Source organism: Vollenhovia emeryi, unplaced genomic scaffold, assembly GCF_000949405.1.
Source record: "Vollenhovia emeryi isolate VEMERY1.0 unplaced genomic scaffold, V.emery_V1.0 DF939150.1, whole genome shotgun sequence".
Classification (NCBI taxonomy): Eukaryota; Metazoa; Arthropoda; class Insecta; order Hymenoptera; family Formicidae; genus Vollenhovia; species Vollenhovia emeryi.
Genome location: NW_011967216.1, coordinates 2,109,529 through 2,133,357, shown reverse-complemented (window position 1 = coordinate 2,133,357; position 23,829 = coordinate 2,109,529). Strand labels below are relative to the sequence as shown.

At 42.1% G+C, this 23,829-nt stretch overlaps 7 protein-coding genes across 12 annotated transcripts; 3 read left to right on the top strand and 4 right to left on the bottom strand.

Moving 5' to 3' along the window:
* Nucleotides 1–1,886: 1,886 nt before the first annotated feature.
* LOC105565659 (CDC42 small effector protein homolog) lies at nt 1,887–3,213 on the top strand. The gene is made up of 2 exons (XM_012019029.1): nt 1,887–2,515; nt 2,605–3,213. The coding sequence occupies exons 1-2, from the start codon at nt 2,258–2,260 to the stop codon at nt 2,611–2,613; spliced, it is 267 nt and encodes an 88-aa protein (XP_011874419.1). The 5' UTR covers nt 1,887–2,257; the 3' UTR covers nt 2,614–3,213.
* LOC105565660 (protein spaetzle-like) lies at nt 3,013–6,431 on the bottom strand. 3 transcript variants are annotated; one of them, XM_012019030.1, is made up of 6 exons: nt 6,284–6,431; nt 5,080–5,404; nt 4,688–4,896; nt 4,251–4,307; nt 4,046–4,149; nt 3,013–3,964 (listed from the first exon to the last, which is right to left on the bottom strand). In XM_012019030.1, exons 1-6 carry the CDS (start codon nt 6,335–6,337, stop codon nt 3,694–3,696), a joined length of 1,020 nt encoding a protein of 339 aa, XP_011874420.1. In that variant the 5' UTR covers nt 6,338–6,431; the 3' UTR covers nt 3,013–3,693. The 3 variants fall into 3 exon arrangements, with proteins under 3 accessions (XP_011874420.1, XP_011874423.1, XP_011874421.1); XM_012019033.1 differs by having other exon boundaries at nt 4,745–4,896; XM_012019031.1 differs by having other exon boundaries at nt 5,101–5,404.
* A 113-nt stretch (nt 6,432–6,544) lies between these two features.
* Nucleotides 6,545–10,692, top strand: LOC105565661. 2 transcript variants are annotated; one of them, XM_012019035.1, is made up of 6 exons: nt 6,545–6,914; nt 6,946–7,079; nt 7,181–7,265; nt 7,704–7,915; nt 9,226–9,591; nt 10,279–10,692. In XM_012019035.1, the coding sequence occupies exons 2-6, from the start codon at nt 6,960–6,962 to the stop codon at nt 10,624–10,626; spliced, it is 1,131 nt and encodes a 376-aa protein (XP_011874425.1). In that variant the 5' UTR covers nt 6,545–6,914; nt 6,946–6,959; the 3' UTR covers nt 10,627–10,692. The 2 variants fall into 2 exon arrangements, with proteins under 2 accessions (XP_011874425.1, XP_011874424.1); XM_012019034.1 differs by having other exon boundaries at nt 6,545–7,079.
* A 55-nt stretch (nt 10,693–10,747) lies between these two features.
* On the bottom strand, nt 10,748–14,223 carry LOC105565662 (ninjurin-1). 3 transcript variants are annotated; one of them, XM_012019038.1, is made up of 3 exons: nt 14,208–14,223; nt 12,386–12,774; nt 10,748–11,929 (listed from the first exon to the last, which is right to left on the bottom strand). In XM_012019038.1, the coding sequence occupies exon 3, from the start codon at nt 11,889–11,891 to the stop codon at nt 11,217–11,219; it is 675 nt and encodes a 224-aa protein (XP_011874428.1). In that variant the 5' UTR covers nt 11,892–11,929; nt 12,386–12,774; nt 14,208–14,223; the 3' UTR covers nt 10,748–11,216. The 3 variants fall into 3 exon arrangements, with proteins under 3 accessions (XP_011874428.1, XP_011874427.1, XP_011874426.1); XM_012019037.1 differs by lacking the exon at nt 14,208–14,223 and adding an exon at nt 13,788–13,872; XM_012019036.1 differs by lacking the exon at nt 14,208–14,223 and adding an exon at nt 12,877–13,521.
* Nucleotides 14,224–14,572: 349 nt separating this feature from the next.
* Nucleotides 14,573–17,342, top strand: LOC105565663. The gene is made up of 3 exons (XM_012019039.1): nt 14,573–14,923; nt 15,126–15,611; nt 16,595–17,342. The coding sequence occupies exons 1-3, from the start codon at nt 14,740–14,742 to the stop codon at nt 17,011–17,013; spliced, it is 1,089 nt and encodes a 362-aa protein (XP_011874429.1). The 5' UTR covers nt 14,573–14,739; the 3' UTR covers nt 17,014–17,342.
* On the bottom strand, nt 17,336–21,021 carry LOC105565664 (potassium/sodium hyperpolarization-activated cyclic nucleotide-gated channel 1-like). Its single transcript, XM_012019040.1, has 9 exons — nt 20,971–21,021; nt 19,808–20,046; nt 19,496–19,711; nt 19,185–19,344; nt 18,971–19,104; nt 18,551–18,738; nt 18,233–18,438; nt 17,798–18,007; nt 17,336–17,641 (listed from the first exon to the last, which is right to left on the bottom strand). The coding sequence occupies exons 1-9, from the start codon at nt 21,019–21,021 to the stop codon at nt 17,351–17,353; spliced, it is 1,695 nt and encodes a 564-aa protein (XP_011874430.1). The 3' UTR covers nt 17,336–17,350.
* Nucleotides 20,829–23,045, bottom strand: LOC105565666 (inosine-uridine preferring nucleoside hydrolase-like). Its single transcript, XM_012019041.1, has 6 exons — nt 22,721–23,045; nt 22,290–22,473; nt 22,107–22,223; nt 21,848–21,984; nt 21,397–21,731; nt 20,829–21,140 (listed from the first exon to the last, which is right to left on the bottom strand). Exons 1-6 carry the CDS (start codon nt 22,952–22,954, stop codon nt 21,134–21,136), a joined length of 1,014 nt encoding a protein of 337 aa, XP_011874431.1. The 5' UTR covers nt 22,955–23,045; the 3' UTR covers nt 20,829–21,133.
* Nucleotides 23,046–23,829: the final 784 nt, after the last annotated feature.

The following is a 23,829-nucleotide window of genomic DNA, read 5'->3' as shown; positions in this document are numbered from 1 at the left end:
TGTAAGGAACCAATACTATGAACGGTACAGCCCGATATTGTACTTGAGATCGTCTCGAGTAGTATATCCAGCTAATGAAATGACTGTATGATCACTTATGACGTTCTTGAATATAAAATTGGACTATGAGTACTACCTTATTCATGCCATGTCTACAGCAAATGCAGTTGTACGTTCGAACCGGACAGCATTATTGTTTTTAACTGTACGAATTCGCCGATAAGTTGTCCGATACTCGATAGATACGTCTATATATGTCATTAATGCGTAAATTTACTTTCTTAGCAGAGCTCGCTTTCGTGCGAGAAACATTTCCTTTGGATTCACACATACCTACAATTAAAGTATTATCCGTTTCGCAAATTCCACTTTTAGGGTTGGTATGGCGATGCGCGTATGTGTGTGTGGGTGTGTGGGCGGACGCACATGGTGTTTTTTGACGAGTTTTTTTAACGTTAAAACGCCAGTAAATGTGCGGTACAAAGTATTCGAGACGCGTGAGAGGAAAGCGATGTTAATTCTCTAGATTAGGACCATCACGTTAACATTTAACGCTGTAAATAGACAGACTGTGATAATTTCTAACATCTGCGTGAACACATCTCGTGAACGGGTTGACCGGAAGAGGGACTCGTTCAAGAAAGAGACCTAAGAAGATTTATCTGGAGTGAAGAGGTAGGGGAGGATCGAAGGACACACGAGAGAGCGAAGGCCTTTGCAGTCAATTTATCGTAAAAGAAATTAACACTTTAATTTATGTTCTAAGATAGATAAAAAAGAAGGCGTGGATCGAACGTCACGATTCAGCTCTGAAAAACGCACCTGTACATAATTTATTTAAATAAAATGTATTAGCTGGCATTTTACATACCTCTTGCCAACTCATCATTGCTCTTCGTTATAAATTTAATGGAACGTAAATGTCATTGAAAGTTTATATCGTCAATAGTCGGAATAATCGCCGTCGAATCTTTGTCGTAAATCCAGGGAGAATTTACGGATCTCGCTGCATAAACGATTTTTTTTATGCAGCGAGATCTTGCAGCGGTAAATGTTTCTACGTTGATCTCGTGTGACTAAAAAGATATGTTTCGCGAAAGAGTTGTCAAAAAGAGATTTTACATAGTGTCTGTAACGGTATATGCAAATCTCATCGGCAGAAATATATCAGAAACGGCTAACAGAATATGGCTACGAAAACCGAGTAGAGTAGAAGTTGCCGTTTCGCAATCGTTTGAATAATGCATTGCATTTAAGTAGTTATGAAATGATCGATTCTGCTCGGTTTCTCCTATGGAATTACGCCATTACCCGCAGACTCTACCAGCAAAATATGAACTTGATGCCGACACCTGTTGTAAATTCTGTTGGAGTGAGCTAACGTTACTAAAGATCACTGGATAATGTTTATTCATTTCATATTAACCGATGAGCTTGCAATTCTCTCTCTCCCTCTCCCTGCTGAATCTCAGTTCTCAGGAATATGTTATATCGACCTTGAACGCATTGTATACAAATTGTATTGTACACCACGGTTGGGACAAGGAGGACGAAGATAAAGCGGTAAAAAGAGCAACGGAGCTCAGAAGCCCACTTTACACCATCTACATTGCGATTGCAAACACTCGGAGAACGCACGGTCGAATAATAGCTAATAAGATTGATTGATGCAAACTTTTTTTCAAAGAAGAAATCAGAAATTGACCTCCTGGTTACATAGAAATTGCAAGGAAATAGTTTTTTTTACAAAGTTTTAAGAAGGAATGTTAAAATTCTTTTCCGGCACGTGAGAAAGACTCGTCTCTCAAGATCCAGTTATACACCTATGTGATTTGAAGTGCAGAGAGTATAAGGTGGTGGAGCCACAAAGAACGGATACGGATGTAAAAAGGATCCGTGAGGAATTGCGAATGGCGATCGTGTGAAACGGGCCGCCGCCGCCGCCGCGTCGTTGTCAACTTGAAGATTGCTGGTGCTGCTGCTGGCCTTTGTCTCCGCGAGCGCCGCGCCGTTGGATTTGGGTATCCTCATCGTCCTCCGGTGTTACGGAACAATGTTGTTCGCAGCCGCGAGCCGCGCGTTCCACGGGAACGTTGGCGTCGCTCGGCTCGTCGGCCGATGAGACCGGCGCGAGCAAGGATTGAGCACGCTCGCCATCTCCACCGCAGACCTAACCTCTTAATCGCCGCGAGGTGTCGAGGACGGAGCTGTCCGACTTGACAATTGCCAGTTATCCAAGGACAATAGCTTCCGAGAGATGGCCGGTAACAACGAGCTCTGGGTGCAATGTTTCACGTGTTGCCTGACGCCACGGGCGGCGAGGAACAACAGACGGAACGGCGGTAGGCCGCATCAGAGGCTCAGGATAGACCGGAGCATGATTGGCGTGCCCACCAACTTTAGACACACGGCCCACATCAGCAGCGGCGACGTCGACATGTCGATCGCGCATCTGGCCGACCTCCAGGCACAGATGCAGAGGAAGAGTGGTTTCGACGGTGACTTTAGCGCCAAGGTACGCTCCATCCCCCGTCATTTCTCTTTACCTTCACCTCTGCAAAATAGTCCTTTCGCTCTTTTATTCATTTGCCCTTTCTATCGCAGACATGTTGAGGAGGACAGCTTCGTCGATGCAGAGTATTTCAAACGACGGAGACAGAGCGAGAGAGCTTTACCATGCAGCGGAAAGACGAGCGAGCTGTTTTCTTTTTGATATATCGATATACATGTTCCTTACTCGTCCAAGGGAGGAGCGCATTTCTTTCATATGGACAAGATTGCATTTTGTACGATCCATTAGGGAATTAAGACAAATTTACACTCAACAAATCTCTGTGACTTGCTCTCAACGGAAAACTGCCAGAAATCATTGTATTGCGATGTACAGATAATCATTTAAGAGTTTGCCTGTTTTTCACTCAAGACATTGTCTAAAAAGATACTGAAATATTCGACAGATACATTGTGCCTTTTGTTGACGACCTGACGTTCCATGCGAAAACAAGTATGTGTACAAGAACGAAGAACGGATCGCTTTATTTGTAAAATTACTCGGTAAGATTTAGAAGATACAACGTGTAATTAACATACAAGTAATCGTATCACATAATATCACATGATAATATAATTCTATACACGTAATTATTATCCTATTGTCGAATATTGTTCGCATATTAATAATACAGGAGAGCACTGGCGATATTTATATGAAAACTGCATAGTTTTTTTTCCTGGAGAAACCTCAGTACCGTTTCCTGCTAATCAATATCGCCGAATGTTCTCGGCTTGCAAATTTTTTTCTGCTCTACTTCCTTCTTCGTACTCTCGGCACACGGTGGTGGTCCTCCGATTCATAGACGCAATATAAATAGACCGAGCATGCGGCGCGAAAGAGAACGAAGACAGGAAGTAGGTTTTATTTCTCTCGGAGAGAGAAGAAGGGATAACCAAAACCGCTGACGACTCGGACCAAGCTCGACAATTAATTTAATCAAAAGAATTATTTACAGCACAATTTCCAACTATATAATTGGTTTTCATGCGCGAGATAAAAAATTACTACCGTTAGCAATTAACGGCAAGTAATGGTTTGTTGATATTTAACAGTATAGACATTATATTTGATAAATTAATCAGAGTTTGGTCATCCTAATCATTCGGTGCGAACATGCGACGTACCGAACGTCGTTTATCCTATCGAAGCATCGACGATGTGGAAAAGGCGCTCGGTCTGTTATATTGTGTTCGATTGGTTGGCAGATCTAGTCCCAGTCCCAGCCTGGCGGTAGGATCGCCGACAAACTTGACGTGACAACAGCAGCTCGACGGAAAACGGAATTGATCCTTGAAGATGTTACCGTCGTTTCCCACCGCCGCTAATTCCCGATAGATAAACTTTTGTTTGCAAGTAGTCTTGTAGCCCTCGGCGAAACCGTCGATCATGCTGCACGCCTGACCGTCGTTCCTGCGAAATGAAAAACCCATTGTGCACCAAGAGATTCCATTTCCACGTTACCGTTCTTTACATGAAATTGCACGCTCTTACAAGCAAACTTCGATGCGTATCCCTTGCCTCAAGTTGTCCTGATTCACGATGAATAACCATTGCTTTTCCTTGTTCTGCGCGGACTGTGGATATACCACTTGTTCCTGCCAATTTCACGATTAATGATGAATTGAAATATCATTTACGCAGCACACAGAGAAATGTAAATTAAGCAAGTATAAAGAAACAATAAACGTCGACTCACGCGAAATCGGCAAAGCGATTCATCCGCCACGTCTATCCTCTGTTCAATGTCTGGCATCTGAAAAAACGCACACCAACTTGATAAATGAGATAAACCAATGTCGAGAATGAAAACCGGTACAACTCTATTTGCGACGCTTGGTAACGCTTAAAAATACTTTTGTAACAATGATTTTAATCTCAAGCTCCCGATTCCTCGTTGTACGCGTGTGTATATACTGATTTGGTTACAACAGAAACCTGCTATAGAGTTGATCTTTTTCGCCCAAGTTTACGTAACCCATCACGATTACGTCGGTTTCACGATGCTTTGTTCCGTCGGTATACGCAGATGTACAATTACAGCGGAATATAAAAAAAAATGTTGATTTCGACGCAACGATACGAGGAATCGTTGGCGCGCAATCGTGTGACAGACTTGTACGAATAATCTCTGACCGGATCGACGCTCTCCAAGAATCGCAAACTGGCGTTCCGCGATATCGCCGCGTTCACCAGTTGCCTGGGATAGTCGGCGACGTTCTCGCAGAATGTGCTCTTGCGGCAGACTGGCGTTTGTGGCGAAATCGACGGGACCGTGCCGTCCGGGAAAACGATCTTCTCGTCCGAGTTTCTGTGCATCGACATAGAAACGGTCGTGCTCGGCACTGCAACAGAGACATTTATTATGAATCAAAAGTAGGCAATAAATTACCTTTCGCAAGTGTTTCAACTAAATGCGTGATTGCGTGCTAAAACCACCAGTCTCGATCGGATTACAAATGATTATTGATTCGTTTGTCGAGAATCGCTGACGAAGGATGTTGATCACTCGTGCAAGGTAAACGTGCCTTGCAGCAACTTCCTATTACTATGTCGCGTCGTTCCGTCGCTCAAAGATTCCCGTTGCGTCCGCCCGGCCTCCTGGTGGTGATGGTGGTCGTTGTCGTCGTCGTCGTCGTCATCATCGTCGTCGTCGTCGTCGTCGTCGTCGTTGGTTTGCTGCGACCACTGTTGCGGTGATAGCAATTCGTGGTTCTTGTACGCCGCCTCGATCAATCTCGAAATCGACGTGTTGTCCGGCGCCGAGGGATTTTCCGCGGGTGACGACGCCTCCGGAACGTTCGTCGTAGAAGCGCAAGGATGTCCTTGGATTAGACGCGCCGTCTGGCTGACCTGCGGGAACGAAAAAGGAGTCGAATCGCGGCTCGGGGAGTTTTTCCTTCTCTAAAAATAAGCCGTTTTCCGCCAAGTAGGCGCGCTCGCTTGGGAAAGAACCGTCCTGTTCTCCGACCGCGGAAATCGCATAGCGCGGGCGTGCTCGCGAGGGAACAGAGGCGATAATAGGCAGATAAATCATTTCTATACTGAGGCTGACACCGAGAGGCGGTATAAGATTCCGTTACATGCAAGCGTACGTGTAGCCGCGAACAGATTATATAAAACGCGATAAAACCTCCGTCCAGGTCGTAGGGTTGCGAAAACATTTTGGCTGAATTCGATCGCCGATCCGTAAATCTAATTACTCGTTTCTAAATGTGGAACACTTCCACCAGCGAAGTCTGTCATCGTCTCATTATCGCGCATTCGATATGTGTTACAACGCTTCCGAAACGTGTTATTTCGAAACCTCGTCGCGCATTAGTAAGTGGACAAAAATGTAAAGCGATTTACGTTGGGTCGTGAAAGAGATAAAACTGGAATGTGTATGACCGATATATTCGAAAAAGGAAGAGAGAGAGCAACTTGGGGATAAACATATTTGAGGCAGTAGTCGCGCGCGCGCGATTCTTTTCACTATCGATACTTTGTCTCAAGCGTCGCTCGGCGTCTTTCATTTCTCACAGAAAGAACGAAAAGACGCGGTAAAGAGTTTTACGCTGTTAGCGTACGACACGTTTCCGCGCCTTTCAACGGCACACGGCTTCCACACGCGCGGCGTTGCGCGCTCGAGCGATTAACGATTCAAAAATTGAGAGAATTAATATACATATAAGGCATGTGTGCGCGTTAATTTTTACAATAAGAGTCGTATCCGACGCGACGGTCTCTCACCAGAACGAGCGCCAGGCAGGCGATCCCTCTCGAAAAAAAAGCCCTCGATGTCATCTCAAAAAGACGGACTCGAACAGCAGACGAAGTTTGCCGCGAGCCACTCGACTGACTCGACTGACTCGACGCCACTTGACGCCACTCGACTCACGATAGTAGGGATGGTTCCCGTATATGTGTGCGGCACAGGAGCCATCCCCACCACCGCTGTCGCGATGTGGCAAACGTTCTCTGCTGGCCTGGCATCAGTTACTGACCATCGACCGATCGGTCAGTATGATACGGCTCCGCGGATAGAAGAGAGGCGGGAAGGAGAAGGAGAGACGAGCTGACTCGTTTCTGGCGCGTAGATTCCAGCGTAGGCTCCGGGAGGAGGAGGAAGAGGAGGAGGAGCAGCCGCGGGCAAGGACTGACCGCGACGCGAAAATCGAGACGCGCATATCCAAACACTTTTTCTCGTTCCTCCGCCGTCGACGATGGTAGTGGGGCTCACCCGAGCGCGGCTCCTTTTCTTTCTTAAAAAGAAACTCCAAACGGAGCGCATTTATTCGTACAAAGTGAAAAGTAAAAGCGACGTTACTCGATAGAGATTCGCGCGGGCTCGACACGAGTGAACGCGCGTGCGCGCGCGTGAGACAGCGCGGTTCTTTGCCCGTCAACCTGTTGATCTTGCGCCGTCATGTCCGATGTGGGAGACGCGTTGTCGACGTTATGCGGACTCGTTAATTCATTGACAAACGTGGATATAACGTCCGAGCACCTGAGGCTGGCCAAGTGTAACGCCGCGGACGAAAGCGTCGTGAGTACAGCGATGTTGGAGATTCGAATGCGCTGCCACAAACCTAACCTAACCCTAATCTATTTCACCCGACGGTACGGAATATATGTTTTCTGCCGTAGGCTGAGACGCTGTGGAGCACGTTGCGCGTTCTGAGCTGTCACGCCACGAGAGAGACACGAGGCGACGTACACTTCCGAGATTACGGTTCGTTTCTCAACCGATTTGCATTCTGATTTGCTTGTTTTTACAAGAAACGTGCACGTCACTTGGATTTTACGAGGGAAAAAAAAATTTGCGCTACGATTTTGTCTACACGTAACTGCTATAATTACGGAGTTAAATTGCTCTTATTGTCGGCATTTAAGAGGAAAAAAAACGGATACACGATCTCTTAGCGTGCGGTACTTTTTTTCTTTTCTTAAAGAAAGGTATCGTATGCACGCGCCTGTGGAAAAATGTCGCGTAAAGAAATATTATATTACCCATTCTTTTTACAGAAAAAAGTATTGATTTAAACTTATGTAAATTACTTTTTACATTTTCATCTTTCTAATTTTATTGAAAACAACAAATACTTGTTTGCACGCAACGTGGGCGCGTTTGATGCCTCTTTTTTAAAAAGACTACACGTTGTGTTTCCAGATGCGCCGTCGGCGGTCAAGTTGCATCTCGCATTCTTGCAATACCCGGTGATCGAATTTTACAGCTTACCGCAAAGCGGCCAGTACAACCGGGACGCGTTGATAGCCTTAGGTTGGCTGCTAGGAACGCAGAACGGTCTGACGGCCATTCTTCGAGCGAAACTAGCTGATAGCATCTTGGGCGCCGAATGCTCGCGCGTAGATCCACCGGAAGTCAGTATCTAAACTTTCAAATTTAAGGATGGAAAATTTCCAAATTCTTTGCGGTCTCTCGTATAGCCAAGAAAAATTTTCTGCGCCTTTTTTTCCATTCATATACACAGGGTATGCGAAAAGAGTGGTACCCCCTATTATTTCCACAAGTACACATTTTTACGGAAAATGTTCTGAATAAAAGTTGTAGGGGCCATGAAGTGCTATCTTTTCGTGACCTTGACGATCGCTTGAAGGTCAACTTTGATTTTTTTTCGGATTTTAAAAGGGCGGGAAATTTTACATTCGGATACGTTGTCATATCAGTGGTCAAAGTGAACTCCCCTAAAAAAGAAAGTGTGTAAAGGCACCTAATATCGCCTACCAAAATTCAAATTGTAATTGACATTTTTCTCTGTATTTAGTCTCAAATGAAAAGGGAAACATTTGTGTTTCATGTACAATAAGTTAGTATAGTTCAAATCTAAAACATTTTAAGCCACACTAAAAAGAAAAAAACCGGTAAAATCAGGGGTCTTATAAATTTGTATTAAATTAGTGTTTATCAATATTTATGAGTTTGTGAAGCTATAGATATTTATTATTTTACATATAAACGTTTGTAGGTATCCAAACAATTTTTTTCTTATATTATACAATATTTATTACAGTAACGTCATCCATACAGTTCAACACTTTTGATTCCAACTTTCTTTTTTAATTCACAACGTTACGCTCACTAGCGCCGCTTTTTATGTACGACCGTTCTACAATTTATTACAGTTTTTATATCTTTTTCTTTTTATATTATTGACGTAATCCTTTGTACGATCTATTTTGCGAATTCTCCCATGCGTTAATTTGTATTTATTTCTTTTTTTTATACTGATGATGGTCCAATAAGGAGCGGAAAACGTATATTCTTTTTTAATTGAATAATTTTTATTAAACACTACAACCTTGTCTAGGCTCTGAGCCCCCTTTTTATATATACGTGATCTTTATCATACGAGCCATTGTTATTAATTTTATTATATAATATATAACACACTATTTCAAAATATTTATATATCGAGTCAATGCGTGCTCTTTTTACTCTTTTTTTTTATTCTGAAAAAATGCATGTACATGATGGCGCATATTATTACGGACACCTGCGTAATCAGCGCTTTGTTGACGAGATATCACGAGTGGCGATATTTCACGTTTTGGGCGATATTAGGTGCCTTTACCCTACTTTTGGACATAATAGGGGGGTCCCATTCTTGTCGAATGCTCTGTACGTATTGAAAGCAACTGTTTTTGACGGTCTACTTTTGTCCCCGATCTAGTCTCCGTCGTCAGCTGCCGTACCGAATGATCGGCCGTTATCAACGAGCGCCAAATTTAGCAGTATCCTGCACCTGAACGCCACGGTAAATCTAAACTTGCGAGAGATTAACGAGTTAGCGCGCGAGCGGGTGAAATTGATATCCAAAGTGCACGCAGCGAGTCTCGACGTGAGTGGTCTGCCGCATTTGAGCGTGTCCGAGTTAGCGTTGACGAAACGCCTCGCGAGGGCGCGCGTCCTCGGCAGCGGAGAAGGCGGGAGCTCTGAGAAGGATCGGCAGCAATTGCGGCAATTCCGCGAGATCGGCACCCTGCTCGAGGCGAACGCCAAGTGGCTGCGAAAACGGCATATATTCTTCAACTGGATGGTAAACCTTGAGAAAAAAAGTGCCAGACGTAGAGTGATTCGCGTCGAGTCGCTTTCTTCCTATCTATCATGATGCGGAAAATACGTTTACGTCGCGATAAAAATGAAGAATCTACGTTTTCTAGCCATTTCTTGAATTTCCAACATTTCTCTATGAAGCGGTTCTACTGATAATTATATTCTCTCTCGTGAACGTGTATGTCTCGTGCAGATATCGCTATCACAGGCATTCCATAAGCATTCATTGTGCGATAAATATTTCCTGGAGGAACTTAACAAAAGAGAGACAGAAGAGATAAAGAAAGTGGACTCCATTACATTGATAGTGAGAGACAAAAAGTTGGCCGTATTCATCGCGATTTAAACTGTCTTATTCTTCCTCCAATAAAATACAAGAGAAAAAAAGTGGCATTATTCGTCATTTAGTAGAGAAAGAACAACTCAAAGATCATATTTTGCTCGGCTCGCAGAAAAAGACTGCGAAAAGTACCAAACTTATCTCCCAAACACAAAAAAATATTTGTAAAAGTCCTAGTTTTCTTTATAATAAAACCAGAACAATAAAAATTACCTAGATCAAATTTTAACTCGACGCGAGTATCCGAAGAATAGGATTAGATAGTGAATCACAAAGTTTTTTGGCAACATTGTACTAATTGCAACACAACTGCAACGATGTGCATTGCAGGCTACAGTGATTCAGGAGCACAGAAGATCTTTGGAATCGAATCCGAGAGTAATCCGTACGCGGGATCTCGCCGCATTCAACTCGCTGTTACGTCACGCAATTAGAGATAAACTTGGAATTGTTACATTCGAAGAGTCGATGGATAGCAGTGGTTCCAGAAACTCGGTCTTGAATTGCCCGTCTCGCGCGCAAAGAAGTCAATGTAACAACGCAGAGGCGCAGAGCTGGTTGAACGATTTGAGCGAGCGCCAGGATCACGAAGAGGAAAATTTCCAACGAAACAAAAAGCGATTGGCTGATGAATTGAAGGAAATGTTGGAATTGATACCATCAGTCGTTCGCGTTTAACATCTTTTATATATATCGTTTTATATTACAAACGTATATCACGTAAAAAAGAATTATTTATTATTGCATGATAAATATTTTATCGCTTATTACGATTTGAAAATAAAAAAAGTATTAAGTTACTATTTATTACTATAAATTATTTATGTGTCTGAAAGAAATGAGTTTTACACGAATGAGTCAACGTAGTTTACAATAATGTGAATGAGTGGTGTGTGTAGAATGAGCCACTTAACGTCAGATTCTAAAATATCCTCGTCGTTTTTTTATGCTAATGATGAGAAAATATTTAAAGAAGCAATCGTATGAAGAAAGGAAATTTGTGTCGATTTTCACTTTTGATATAAATCAATATGACTGTGACGAGAAGTTCTAAAAGTAAAATTAAAAAATGTTTTCGCCATCGAATACATCTGATAATTAATATGCATTAAGTAATAATAGTACAGGAAAGCACATTCTCCTGTATGTAATCTAAAGTAAACTTGCTCGTATCACTTTAAAAACAACAGGGATATTTTATCTGGCCTTTCACTTTGCGTACAACGATTGCGCATAAGAAAGAGAGAGAGAGAGAGATAAAAAAACTGTTATGTTGTGATTGTCTGATCGACAACACCAAACGACGAGATGAAAACATTGAAAATCGTGACGAGGAAGATGCCGATGACCGTCCAGTTATTGGCCTTGTTGGCCTTACACATTTGCTCGTGCTCCTTGACGTTGTAGACACTGTTCCATATAAGACCAATACCCACGGCGATCTGCAGAAACAAGCTCATGCCGATCATGATGAGCGACGGATAAAAGTACGGGTGCCGACCATCCGTCTGGAGAACGTAGCGCATCTGATTCGCGTTTGCGGACAACAGTGCCAAATCCATCATACCCTGGGCCAGAGTTTTCTTGTGCTGATAGACGTTCACGTCAGGGGTGACGACGGGTGCTGCAGGCGACGGGAAGATGGTGCTGCCCCAGCCGGATTGCGATTCCGGGGGAAGTTCCAGACCGTTTCTGTTGTCGAAACCGATCGGCGGCGCCAGTTTCTTGTCACGCTCGCCGATCTCCGTTTCGGTGAACGACGGTCTCCGGGATCGCGAATTGCTCGCAGAATCTCCGTCGGTTTCCGAGACAAAGCCGGCGCGCAGACCAATGGACGGAACCACTGTCTCCGAGTCGGTGGACGTCAGGGGTCTCGACACCTCGTCGTGGACCTCGTCCAGATACAGTATCTCATCATTCTTGGCCTTCTTTGTTTCGTTCATATTGGCGAACCGTAAGAGACACCAGTTGAAAAGATCACCTACAAAACAGCGTGCAATGTCACATCATTGTTGGAAAAAATACCGTTCTATGTCCGAAAATATCTTTGTTAAGAAGATGCGCGAATGAACTTTGAAGTCGATTGAACATTTCACTACCATGTATGTTTATCGCACTAGCACGTTAATTTCTGACATCTGTTAGCATTGATCCAATTGCTCTATAAAACCCTCCATCACCCGCGTCTTTTTTTAAATTCAAGACAAGATGTAGAAATATTTCATTCTTGCTTTTTCCTCTCTCAGCTTGCATTCTTTGTAATTACATTCCTCGTAATTATACTTTGTAGCTAACTCGCGCAATTGCCGCTCGTGTTCTTCTTCCCGCTAGCGTTCAACAAGTGTCTCGTCTTGAAGAACGTAATCGAACATTGTCACTCGCGCACCCTCTAGCAATGAAATTTGAGAAAGTTTGTTATGTCTTGGATAATACTCACTGGCCGTAATAAAAAATACCGCGGGTGTCCTCTTGGTCTCGACGGAACGAACGAGGGACTCACGATGCGGACTGTCCGAGTGGCACGACGTCCGCGGATTCACTAGTCTCGCTGCCGCAACTGATTCATCGCGTCACGATCGCCGCTACAACGTTTATACCGGGAATATATCACGGCCGCGTGGTTTCCCCAATGGGTTCCTCGTTTCGTGTCGCGTTGTGGGAAAACATACGATCGCTACCGTAATTAAAGCTACGCACGCTCGGTCCGACGAGCTATTAACGACTCGCCGCGAATTCTCCCTATCTCTTCTTGAAATCTTGCTGTAGAATTAATTATGGGAAGGATTGACCAAGTTGTTTCTCGTTAAAACGTATGTAATCTTGATCCTGAAAGAAAACAACAAGTGTATTAGTCCTTGTAATTGTTAACTCCTACTTTGGTTATTAGCAAAATGTTAATTATGTGATTTTACATAGATGGATACATACATTAAGATAGTTTTTCCTGAAAGAGGGAATTAACGGAACCGAGTGATTTTTCAGCAAGGTACACATTTAATCGCCGCACCTTGCTTCTACTTGGTGACATTACGAATATTTTATCAGTAATATAGAGAAAACGGAAGAGACTCGGACAAGCATTAGTTTACGACTGTCGCGTGCGCTAGCTAGGTGCTGGCCGCGATTTCGAAGCGCGCTTCAAGGTTTTCTTCCGGCAAAATGGAGTGGAAGGGAGAATGGCAATGATCCAGGAAGGCATTCACGGATTCGCCGCTATAAATATACAAACGCGTCGTCGCGTCTGTCCTTGATTGCCTCCCGCTTTAATCGCTACAATCAAGCAAAAACGAAGCCTTTTTGCAAAATATGCGTCGCGTGTTAATGATATTCATAATATTCATGAGACGCTTTGCATTTCCGCATCCTCGGTCTGCAGGTACACTCGCCGCGATCTACATTTCGTATATTTTCTATTTGGAAATACGTGATTTCGAGAAGACGTCATCGGTGTTTCCCGACGAGTTCTCCTCGACTTCCCGCATTACGTTCACGTGACGTGAATTGACGCGCTGGCGCGCGCCTGATCTTGAACAGACGAGAGTTAACAATTTCCATAGTTTTCAACATCATTTCGGCCCGAATAAAGTTGACTAACAATAAGTCATCGCGACCTTCCTCTAGTTACATTACAACTCCGGTATTCTCGCAATATCCCACTTGTTCCTCGTCGGAATAAATAGGATTCCGCTAAAGCATTCCGCTTCGGGGAATGTTTCAACCGTCCGTGAGTGCCGATTACAAGATCATAATAGAATGATATAACTAATTATTATTATCTAACGACAATAATAATAGAGATTATTTGACCACTTTTATGAGATTCACAACTCTATACTTACATAGATTAGTTAAAAATTTAAATGTAAAAAAGATGTCATCCGTCTTTGGATATCGGTCGGAGAAAGAGGTGTTTGAAGGCACGTCCATCCGACACAACAGCCACAGTAAGACTACGGTCAGGGACGTTACAACGAAAATACATAGCGAACACGAACGACAAATAAATAAAAACAAACACTAATTACTTATTCCATTTCCAATAGCTCTTCTTTTTTTTTTGTTTCAGTTTGTGTTCACTATGTATTTTCGTTGTAACGTCCCTGACCGTAGTCCTACTGTGGCTGTTGTGTCGGATGGACGTGCCTTCAAACACAGTTTTCTCCGACCGATATCCAAAGAGGGATGATATCTATGTAAGTGTAGAGTTGTGAATCTTATTTCGTCTCGGTGGCTATACTTATGGCAATTGTTATACGAACGGCTTATAAATAATAAGTTTCTTCAAAATTGTAGATATTTCCTTTGAAAGGACCACAATCCGGATGGTCGAAACGTTGGAATAAATTGTTAAATGAAATCATCCAGCCAGTTTAAAGTCGTGAAATAATTTTTCTTCCTGTTGTTAATGTCAATTACTGGCGACAATAATATTCTTCTTGTTAATAATAGAGATAATAATAAATGCAAGCATTCGGCAACGAGCTTGATATCGAATTATCATGTCGTCAGGGAAACCGGCGTCGAGAGAGTGGGAGTAAAGCATTTGGTGATCGAGGCATTCCTATGGTGGACTGGTGCTCAAGTATTCTCCGGACAGTGTCGAAAAATGGAGAACAACGGTAAGCGGGAGCGGCGACCCCCGTCGAGCCTCCCTCAGAGCTTCTCCCGCTGGAAGATGTGCCTCAGGGATTCGCCTCTGTCCCTCCCAACTGCTCATTAGTAATGAAACGCGTGTCCGTTATGTAAAACGACGAGGAGACGGTGGATGAAGTAGTCGACCGCCGAGTGAAGATGGAATCGCGCGATCGTTGCGTTCGTTGTCGCGCTAAATCGATCGTCCGCGAGAGCGACGACCCCCGCGAGCGTTGCCGATCCAAGCACGCTTTGGAAAAGCGGACGATCCTCTCTCCGAGAAGACACACGCCTGAATGTCCCCAACTTCAGACGACCCCCGAGGAAGACGAACGGCAGAATGGTGACGTATAACAGATTTTCTCTTCTTTTCTTCCTTTCCTCGTAACGCCGTTACCAATTCGTTACCAAACAAAAGTAACTGTAACGGTAACGGCGTTACAAGTAACGCGTTACTTGCCAACCATGATTATTAATTAATACAATTGTATTTCCTTTAACGTAATTCCAGTAAAGTAAAATAAAAGAACCTTCTCTCGCTCCAGAAATCGCTTCCTGCGTTGACAAATTCGCTCTGGCGAAGCGGTTGCACGCGGAGAACCTGCAGCACCAGCCGCTTCCAGATCGGGTGGACGATTCCGTATTCAGGAAAGAATGTCGCGTTTGTTCACCCAGCTGTGGGCGAGACGCCAAGTGGAACCCCGATTGTGCAAAACTTACGACAACGAGGGGGGAGGATCGTTTGTTTGGACCCGCGCTCGGCTGCAAGAAACCGGAAACTCGAATGGACCTGGCAATCTGCTGGGAGACGCCGCTAAACTCGGTGTACGAGCCGCGCAGGTCGACGCATATCGACGGTTCCGAGGGTGGCATGGCCCCAGCGATCTTTGCCATGATCCAGCACACGCCGGTGCCGAAGAATCGCGAGCTTCTGTCTCGAAGCGAGGAGGACAAGTGCAATTGTGCGAGGCAGAACCGGGCGGAGAAAGACTCGAGGAAAAATCAATGCTGCTGCAACCGTTTTTGCAACGGTGAGAAATAATGTAACACGGGAAAGAAAGGACTTGACAACTGCGAGCGAATCGATCGTAATCGAGCATTCTCGGACAGTTTTGGAGAAGGAAAATGTTCAACTGCGGTTGGTCGATTCAAGTAATAAGTAATTTGCTCTTTAGAAATTTATGTCATATTAGGTCAAGGAAAAAGTTGGTGGCGTTTTTCCCAATAGATGGTCTTAGAGTCGCATAATTTTGGTAATACTAACTCTATCAAGCCATATATAGCGCGTTTGAAAGGTGAGTCCATAGATTGTTTAAAAAAAAACAAACATTGTGACATTTGTTAATTCAGTCGAAATTGCGTTTTGAAAATGAGGCAAAATTCTGAAACAATTTGCTATATTTTACAATATCACTTTGACCAAGGCGATAACGCTTCGCAGGCTTGTGAAAAAATTCGTGGTGTTTATGGTGAAGATGCTTTATCAAAATCAGCAGCACGCAAATGGTTTGCTCGTTTCCGCTCTGGAAATTTCCATGTTAAAGACGCGCCGCGCTTTGATCGACCAATCGTTGAAAAAGTCGACGAAATTCTCGAAAAAATTGAGGAAGACCGGCACATTTCATCTTATGACATCGCTGCGGAACTAAACATTGACCAAAAAACCAGTTTTGAACCATTTGCATAAGACTGGATATAAAAAGAAGTTCGATATTTGGGTACCACATGAATTAACAGTGAAAAATTTTATGGACCGAATTTCCATCTGCGAATCGCTGCTGAAACGAAACGAAATCGAGCCATTTTTGAAGAGATTGATAACGGGCGATGAAAAGTGGGTCACATACGACAATAATGTGCGAAAAAGATCGTGGTCCAAGATGGATGAAGCTGCACAAACGGTGGCAAACTCTTTCTGTCGTTTTACCTATAATTTACTTTCTAATTGAATTACAACTTTCTATAAAATTAAGAAGCAGAAAATTAAATAACAATAATAGAATTTTGATCGTAGAACTCCGTGGTGAACGGCGATGCGAGAAGCCATCAAGATCGAATTCCGTGCCGCGCATCACCGAGCGCAAGTGTACGGCCTGTCGGGACGGTAGAACGGAAACGGAACTCGAGCGACGAAGAAGAGATCCGAGGCTCATCCGGTCTGCGGTGGGCGTCGCGCTCGGTCTCGAGGAAAAAGTTTGGCCGACGACGGGCGATGACGTCAAGTGCAGGAATGGATTGCCACCGACGAGGATGACGGTACCGCGGCCAAGGACTCCGTTCGCGAGACGCGCCTTCTGCATCGACACCTTGGCACCGCCGTTCAGCGTGGTGAGCGGCTGCCGGGACGCCGATTATCCCGAGCACTGGCGACTCATGTCTGTGTACCAGCAGTCGTACAGAAACCCAGAAAAACGAAAGGCTCGCCGCTTCTGATCAGGCTGGAGATAATCCTGACAAAGGGGACTTAAAGTTGCTGTTCGTTAAAGAAGATTTCTATACCGAGCGATTATTGTTATTTGTTGATCCGTTGCAATATAGCGAGAAGAATAATACTTTGTTCAAGTTTCGATCGTTAAAGAAATAATTAATTCTCAGTAGGCTGTTTTTCATAGAGTAATAAAATGTTGCCGTTTTGTGTATAATTAGTAGTGAAATATAAGTAAGATTATTGAAAAGTTATAAAAATGAGAGCGCAGTTAATATATTAAACCTAAGGCAAATGAAGAGAATAAAATAAATTCCTGATACGGGCTTTCACGACATTTACCAGCTAATCTCTCCTTTTGACTTTTATACTGCTGATATTGACGTTCCCGGACGTCATTAGCGAGTCCAGTTCATGGGCCCTCTCGAGCAGCGGCGTCTGCTCCGGACGCGCGAGTACGACGTTCTGCAGGTGTGCAAGGAGATCGGGATACGGTGTCAGGGCGTATTGGAAATCGACACGTGATAATATATAAACCTCGCAATTCTCTGCGGCAACGACGCTCGCGTTCCAGCGCTCATCCTCCATCAGCAGGGCCAGCTCACCGAAATATGCGCCTTGCTCCAAGTGGCAAATCTACGGAAATACGCGATGAAGACTTGTGCGTGCGTTTAGATCAGTGTGCAATTTTTCAGGACTTTGACGCAAAGTCAAGCTTCAAAGTTATATGCTGAATAGTTTGAAAAACAAGAATCTGACAATGAGACAGATTCTTTATTCTAAATCTTTTACCTCTTTCCCCACGTTATTGTAGACGGCCACGGTGCCGGAGGCGATGAAATACAAAGCGTTACCGCGTGCACTGGCCTTGACTAACGTATCGTTTGGTATGAAAATCTCGGAACGCACGGCGCCGACCAATTGTGTCACCACTGTTTCCGGCAGGTATCCGAATAGCTCCACATCATTCAGTAATCGGCGATAATTGTGCCGAAGAAGTTTCTGAAACGATAAAGAATTTAATTCTATAAAAAAACATATAACTTAAAAGAAAAATTGTGCTGTCTCTTTTACAAAACAAGAAAATGAGTAGTATTCAAAATACGAGTAGAGTAGAACTAAAACAGCTTTTGCAAAATGGTTTCCGGCCGTGTTTGCATAAAAGAACTACTTTGATAATCTTTTAGAGTAAATTTTCCGCTGGAAATTTGTCAAGGTACCGCGTACTTCTCGCAAATAGGGCGACACGTGGTTGATAATAATCTTGTCTCTCTCGAATCCTTTCTTATTGCGGTAATTGTAGTAAGACAGCAATCGTCGCTGCACCGAATACGGCAATTCCTTGTACCTCATATACTGTTGTAGCTGCTGGATTAATTTCAAGTGTCTCTTGCGAGTAGAATGAAACGTCATCATTAACTGCAAGAATTGTGCTACACGACCATTTTGGGAAGAAGAAAAACTTATTATCGATTAGCAAAAGCACAGTACTTAATCTTAAATTTGTAACGAGAAAGACTGTGAAATGAAGTATGGTGAATGTACCCAGCAGATAAATAAATCCGAGCAATCCGAGGATAGAGAGAATTAGATTATATATAATATCTTCTGGGGTGCTGACATTCAAATAATGCGTAGATCCGATCAGGGCGATAACAGCTCTGTTAACACACGTCAGGTAGATTGCGAGTTTTGTTTCCCTTTTCGTCATGTAGGGCGATCGAATCCATGATCTACAAAGTTTTTCTACTTTTCATCTCGATCGCGCATTTTATTTAATTATTGCGAGGGGAAGACATTCCCTCGATGTACTATGTTTTATAAACAACAGGAACGATCTTTAAAAAATAAAAGCTAACATAGATCGAATGGTAAAGTGAAAGGCAAAAAAATAGAAACACTGCCTTGCTCATGTATGTTAGTGTTAAAATTTTCCATTTGAAGCACAATACGTCAATTACTAACGCGTCATTTTGCCCGATTATCTTGGCGACTGCCAACGGCAAATAATACTCGAGACAAGCGGCCCAGTGCACGCATACGATGATGATAATACTGATTTCCGTTACCTTGTACAGATGGAAATTAACTCGATATACCTGGAATTTTCATGTTTAACATTTAAGTGAGCAGAATTTCGATTTCATTACGTAGCGAGGAAGTAGAATTGGCTCCTAACGTAATAGAGTCTGCGTGCATAAATGATGACGGTTCGTATCCACAGTATCTTCAGCAGGTTCAAAGACGCCAAATACCACACGGACTCGAAGAGAACGATGAGAAATTCCAGTGGTAGTACTGGTATCACATCCACGACGAAGAAACCTCGTAGATAATTGCTATGATAATTATCGCCTCATAAATAAATCATCGAAGAACTCACTTTTCTAAACAAACTTTCAAATCCGCATTTTAAAAAGAACAGAGATTAAAGAAGTTACACAAAGCTATTGTAGGCTGATCTTAAAACGTGTCTTACTGTATTCCTACCTCGCCACGACTCTCGGGTCCAGAACTATCAAATGTGTATTAGAATCATAATAACCGGTAAAGAACCGGATCACAATGTCACACATAAATACAGCGTCGATCGCAATATTGAAGAGGTACCAGTTTTCGTATTCGTTAAAATGAAATGCAAGGAAGACTGGAGTGGTCAATAGAGCCGCTACGATAAACAGTGTCATCGCAGACTCCCAACATATTCTACATAAGAATGGCAATTTAATTTTGCTTCGAGATTAAAACCGAGCTAGTTTATTATTTAATTGAGCCTGTTAATCTTTCTGGGAAGAAACTCACCTGAAGGAACTAAAGGGATGGATCATATAAGGATGGGATTTGAGGTGTCGACTGATCTCGTAATCGATCGCCTGGGTACTCTTCAGACAGTATCGCGTAAACGGATGTTTTTGCGACACTATCAGCGTACTAAAAAACCAGCGTCGTAGTCTTGACCAAGGAGAAATTCCAGGGATTATCTTCATCAATGAATCTTCCTTTGGCGGCATCTCACAAACGTGCTCCAGGTGCGGTTCATGCTATATATTTGCTTACTTTAATATTTCACTATTACAAGTTTTGTTCACCTCTCTTATAAATAACAGAGTGATATATTCCAATTTGAAACGAATTTAAATATATGCATATATTACTGCATTTCTGTAAAATCGTTTTGTACATTTATCAACCATTGTAAGATATTGAGAGCTTTGTATTACGTAAAAATATTCGTTTTTTTTCATTCCAGCCTACATAAAAATATGAATTCATACAATTTTTTCAACCAATATATTTTTTATTACATAATGGGATTTTAAAGGTACATAATTATTGCGTCAGAAAATAACAGTTATTTATATCATTTTATTTTGAATAATACTTCAATATATCCATGTTTTCACGAACTTATCTTTCTTTCTAAGATAATCGAGTATAAAAGTTAAGCAAGAGTTGGAACATGTCTCTTCCTTGATAATAAAAACCACATGTTCCTACTTTGATTAAGAACCGCAGTCTTGCCTAATGTTACTTATTTAAGGAATAGAAAGATACATTTACATAAACACGGATAGTTTTAAATGCAATTCGAAATAAAATTAAGTAATTGTATTATATTATGTATACACACATTTCTAAAACTAGAGAAAAGTCCCATATTATGAGATAAGATCCTAATATGGGATAGCGGGGTTCATTCTCACCATGAATTTATTGTTCTTGGAACAAAATCTGTTCAGTGAATAATTCATTATTAGATTGCGTAATCGTTGCGAAAAGAGATTTGCGATTGAATTTGGGTGTTGAAAACTTTTCTCATAATAGAGGAGTTTTCTCTATAATTTTAATACCTGAATAAGTTTCTTGCTAAATTATATAAATTATATCACACGAGTAGATATTGAGTGATATGAAATTAGAATAGAATTCTATCTTGACATTTCTCCTGGATGATGATCGCATACCTGAATAATTGGTGTCGTCGTAAAATCAGGGATAAGAGCCATCAAATCCATTTCGTTGTTTTTTTTTAACAATATAACCTTGAAAATGAGTTTTCTAGTCTCTTCTTATGTCTTTTATTATTCTCTCGGAATAATATCCCGTCCTTTTCCTCGTTACTCCCTATTACGTCCTGTTGAGTTAGAGAGAAGAAATTAGAGAAAACTTGTAAGAATTTCTAAAGAATTAGAGAGAAGAGATGAATATTTAAACATTATATGGAAATTATACAAAAAGTTGATTCTAATTTTAATGCAAAAGCTAACTTGGATAATAACTTAGAAACTATACTAATTCAAATAATAAGTTAGAAACGAGAAACAAACAATATTTGTTCTTATATCCTTTTATTTCTTGATGGTGGTTACATTTCACAAAATGACAGTTACCGATAATCAGGAATCGTGTTTACTGCATCCAGTAGTATCTTCTTAAAAATGTCGGAATCAAAACTATGTATCAAATTTACATTCGGTTTGTTCGACAACAAATGATCAAGGACTACTTGGCCCCGAGTTCTGTTGCCGTTCAATTCGATGTCCGCGTGCCACGCGACAACATTCTTAGCCATATGAGGTACCAATGCAATTCCGGCTAAGAAAGCATCGCACATAGTATAATGAGGAAATAGCTTTTTCCCTTGCGAGCGTCTACTGTCCTCGATTGCGTTCATCATGTGCACGCACGGTTTGTCTATTTTGCCCAACACGTTCATTCGCCATTCCTAAAAAATCAAAAATTACTATCGTTTCGTGCTAATAATAGAGTTTGACTTGAACAAATAATTATTATAATGGTATTTCAGTAATTGATAATAATTACGAGCGGAATTGTACGTACATGTGTGATTCTACTCTCTAAACAGGACTCCCATGGTAACAACCACAAAGGTTTGTTGTTGCTGTTGAGTACAATGTGCACGCTTTCCGGGTCTGCGTAGAAATTAAATTCCGCCTGCGCAGTTATGTTACCCTGCGCTTTAAATACATTTTATTATGTTGCTGTATTATTCTACACTTTTATACCTAGTTTTCAGTTTGTTAAAAATATTTATAGCGAGCAAATTAACTTAATTAACGCAAACAATTTCGTATATTACCCGTTGAATTTCCGCCCATCACAAAAAACTCCTTCACATTATCCACAAACTCTGGGTAGAGTTTCATAGTCATCGCTATGTTCGTCAGGGGACCCATGCAGATCACGGAGACGTTACCTTAATTATAAGACAATTATTATTAAATTAAGCTTATGTACTTGTAGCAAAAGAGGATAGTATTACCTGGATCCTCCGAAGTGATTCTGTGTATAGCGCACGCGGCGTGCTCTTCTTCAAGTTTACTTGTATCAGGATCATCGGTAAATGCATCTCCGAATCCATCAGCTCCATGATAATGCTCTAATGCTGTTTCTTTGGCGTTCGGAGTATCCAACAGGGGCGAGTACGCTCCTCGATAAACAGGTATCTGCAGAAACGAGAGTGTGATCGATTTTTATATAGTTTTACATGGATTAAAAGTTGAAAATAAATGGTCATTATTATTAAAAATAATCAAGATACACAGGATCAGCGCAGCGAATACCGCGCACGTAAATGACTCGACAATGTAGGAAAAAATGTGGAGATGTTCCTTAAGATTGCTAGCAAATTCAGAATAATATAATGTCGTTTTCACAAGCAAACAGGATGTGTAAACGAATGCTATAACTTACATCGGTACAGTTGCACACGTGCAGCGTTCTGAACACGTTTCTCACCACATTGTCCACTTTAGTGTTACCGTTAACACAAGTGATTGCTTTAACGTTGACTCTCCCTTCCGTGTGACCGGCTAGGAGAACGATCAAAGCCAGAGCATCGTCGATACCAGCGTCGCAGTCCAAGATAATGTTCCTCGGAGCCTCAACGTGGCGCATATCTATCTCGGATTGTGCCGCCGACTGCATTCTTGCCGTAAAAAATGCACGCGAGGTACAGATGATGTTGTCAACTTGTAATTCGCTCCAGTGCAATCCGGGCGAAACGTACTCCCGGCATTTATAGGATTGATAAGAGCGTGCCAATGATGACGCGTCTTGTTTTTTTACCACCAAGATAAAGTCTTATATCAGACGAGTCTCCATGCGTTTGGAATTATCGCGTCGCTTTGTCGTGCATTAATTAGTGCAAATTACGAAACCAGACGAAGCTATCTCGGATAATTGTTTCTACTGCTCTACACTTTTACGAGAGAGCACTCGTAATGATTCCATGACCGATCGCGAACCCCAAGTATCTCAAATATCGCCCATATTCTGCAATTCCGAATGTCTCGACTTTATTCTTTAATCCTGATTCGCTTGGACTGGAAGAGAAACGAGAAGAAATATATTGACCCTATTCGCAGATGTAAAGAGTTGCAACGCGTTGTAAAATCTTGATATGAAGAGTTGGATTTTAATTATCTTTCGCGTGTATCGCTCTTTCAAGTATGCGATTGTCTTATCTAAATTTGTGAGAATTTGCAGATAGGAAATATTATAGGCCGCTAGTAGATATTGATTAAAAATGCAAATTCTAAACAACAACCGTGACTTGTATCTAGCAATTTTGTAATTTTGCGCTATTATTTGAGTACTTTTTTCGAGTTTACGGCGTGCAAAAAAAGTAGAAGAACAATTGCAGGAATTTACGTGATCGCGGGAAGAGGGGGAATCACGACTCGATCCGCAAAATCTTGGATTTGAGGAGAAATACAGTGTATAATATCAAACGCTATATTTAATAATGCAATATTATTAATATATTAAATTATTATTAAAACAGCGAGCTTATTGCCAAT

Bases quoted from the DNA above. Each gene is read 5' to 3' on its own strand.
- LOC105565659 (XM_012019029.1), top strand. From the start codon at position 2,258: ATGGCCGGTAACAACGAGCTCTGGGTGCAATGTTTCACGTGTTGCCTG.
- LOC105565660 (XM_012019030.1), bottom strand. From the start codon at position 6,337: ATGACATCGAGGGCTTTTTTTTCGAGAGGGATCGCCTGCCTGGCGCTC. The intron at 4,308-4,687 runs GTCAGAGATTAT...GCGTTTTTTCAG, and splicing joins TCTTGGAGAGCGTCGATCCG to ATGCCAGACATTGAACAGAG. The intron at 4,150-4,250 runs GTGAGTCGACGT...TGAAATTGGCAG, and splicing joins AATCGCTTTGCCGATTTCGC to GAACAAGTGGTATATCCACA.
- LOC105565661 (XM_012019035.1), top strand. From the start codon at position 6,960: ATGTCCGATGTGGGAGACGCGTTGTCGACGTTATGCGGACTCGTTAAT. The intron at 7,266-7,703 runs GTTCGTTTCTCA...TTGTGTTTCCAG, and splicing joins CGTACACTTCCGAGATTACG to ATGCGCCGTCGGCGGTCAAG. The intron at 7,916-9,225 runs GTCAGTATCTAA...TCCCCGATCTAG, and splicing joins CGCGCGTAGATCCACCGGAA to TCTCCGTCGTCAGCTGCCGT.
- LOC105565662 (XM_012019038.1), bottom strand. From the start codon at position 11,891: ATGAACGAAACAAAGAAGGCCAAGAATGATGAGATACTGTATCTGGAC.
- LOC105565663 (XM_012019039.1), top strand. From the start codon at position 14,740: ATGGAATCGCGCGATCGTTGCGTTCGTTGTCGCGCTAAATCGATCGTC. The intron at 14,924-15,125 runs GTGACGTATAAC...CTCTCGCTCCAG, and splicing joins GGAAGACGAACGGCAGAATG to AAATCGCTTCCTGCGTTGAC. The intron at 15,612-16,594 runs GTGAGAAATAAT...TTTTGATCGTAG, and splicing joins CTGCAACCGTTTTTGCAACG to AACTCCGTGGTGAACGGCGA.
- LOC105565664 (XM_012019040.1), bottom strand. From the start codon at position 21,021: ATGGATTTGATGGCTCTTATCCCTGATTTTACGACGACACCAATTATT. The intron at 20,047-20,970 runs GTATGCGATCAT...GCAAATATATAG, and splicing joins CGACGACACCAATTATTCAG to CATGAACCGCACCTGGAGCA. The intron at 18,739-18,970 runs GTTAGTAATTGA...AAAACTTTGTAG, and splicing joins ATAATCGGGCAAAATGACGC to ATCATGGATTCGATCGCCCT.
- LOC105565666 (XM_012019041.1), bottom strand. From the start codon at position 22,954: ATGCAGTCGGCGGCACAATCCGAGATAGATATGCGCCACGTTGAGGCT. The intron at 21,985-22,106 runs GTAATATACGAA...ATGTATTTAAAG, and splicing joins GATGGGCGGAAATTCAACGG to CGCAGGGTAACATAACTGCG. The intron at 21,732-21,847 runs GTACGTACAATT...TTGATTTTTTAG, and splicing joins TAGAGAGTAGAATCACACAT to GAATGGCGAATGAACGTGTT.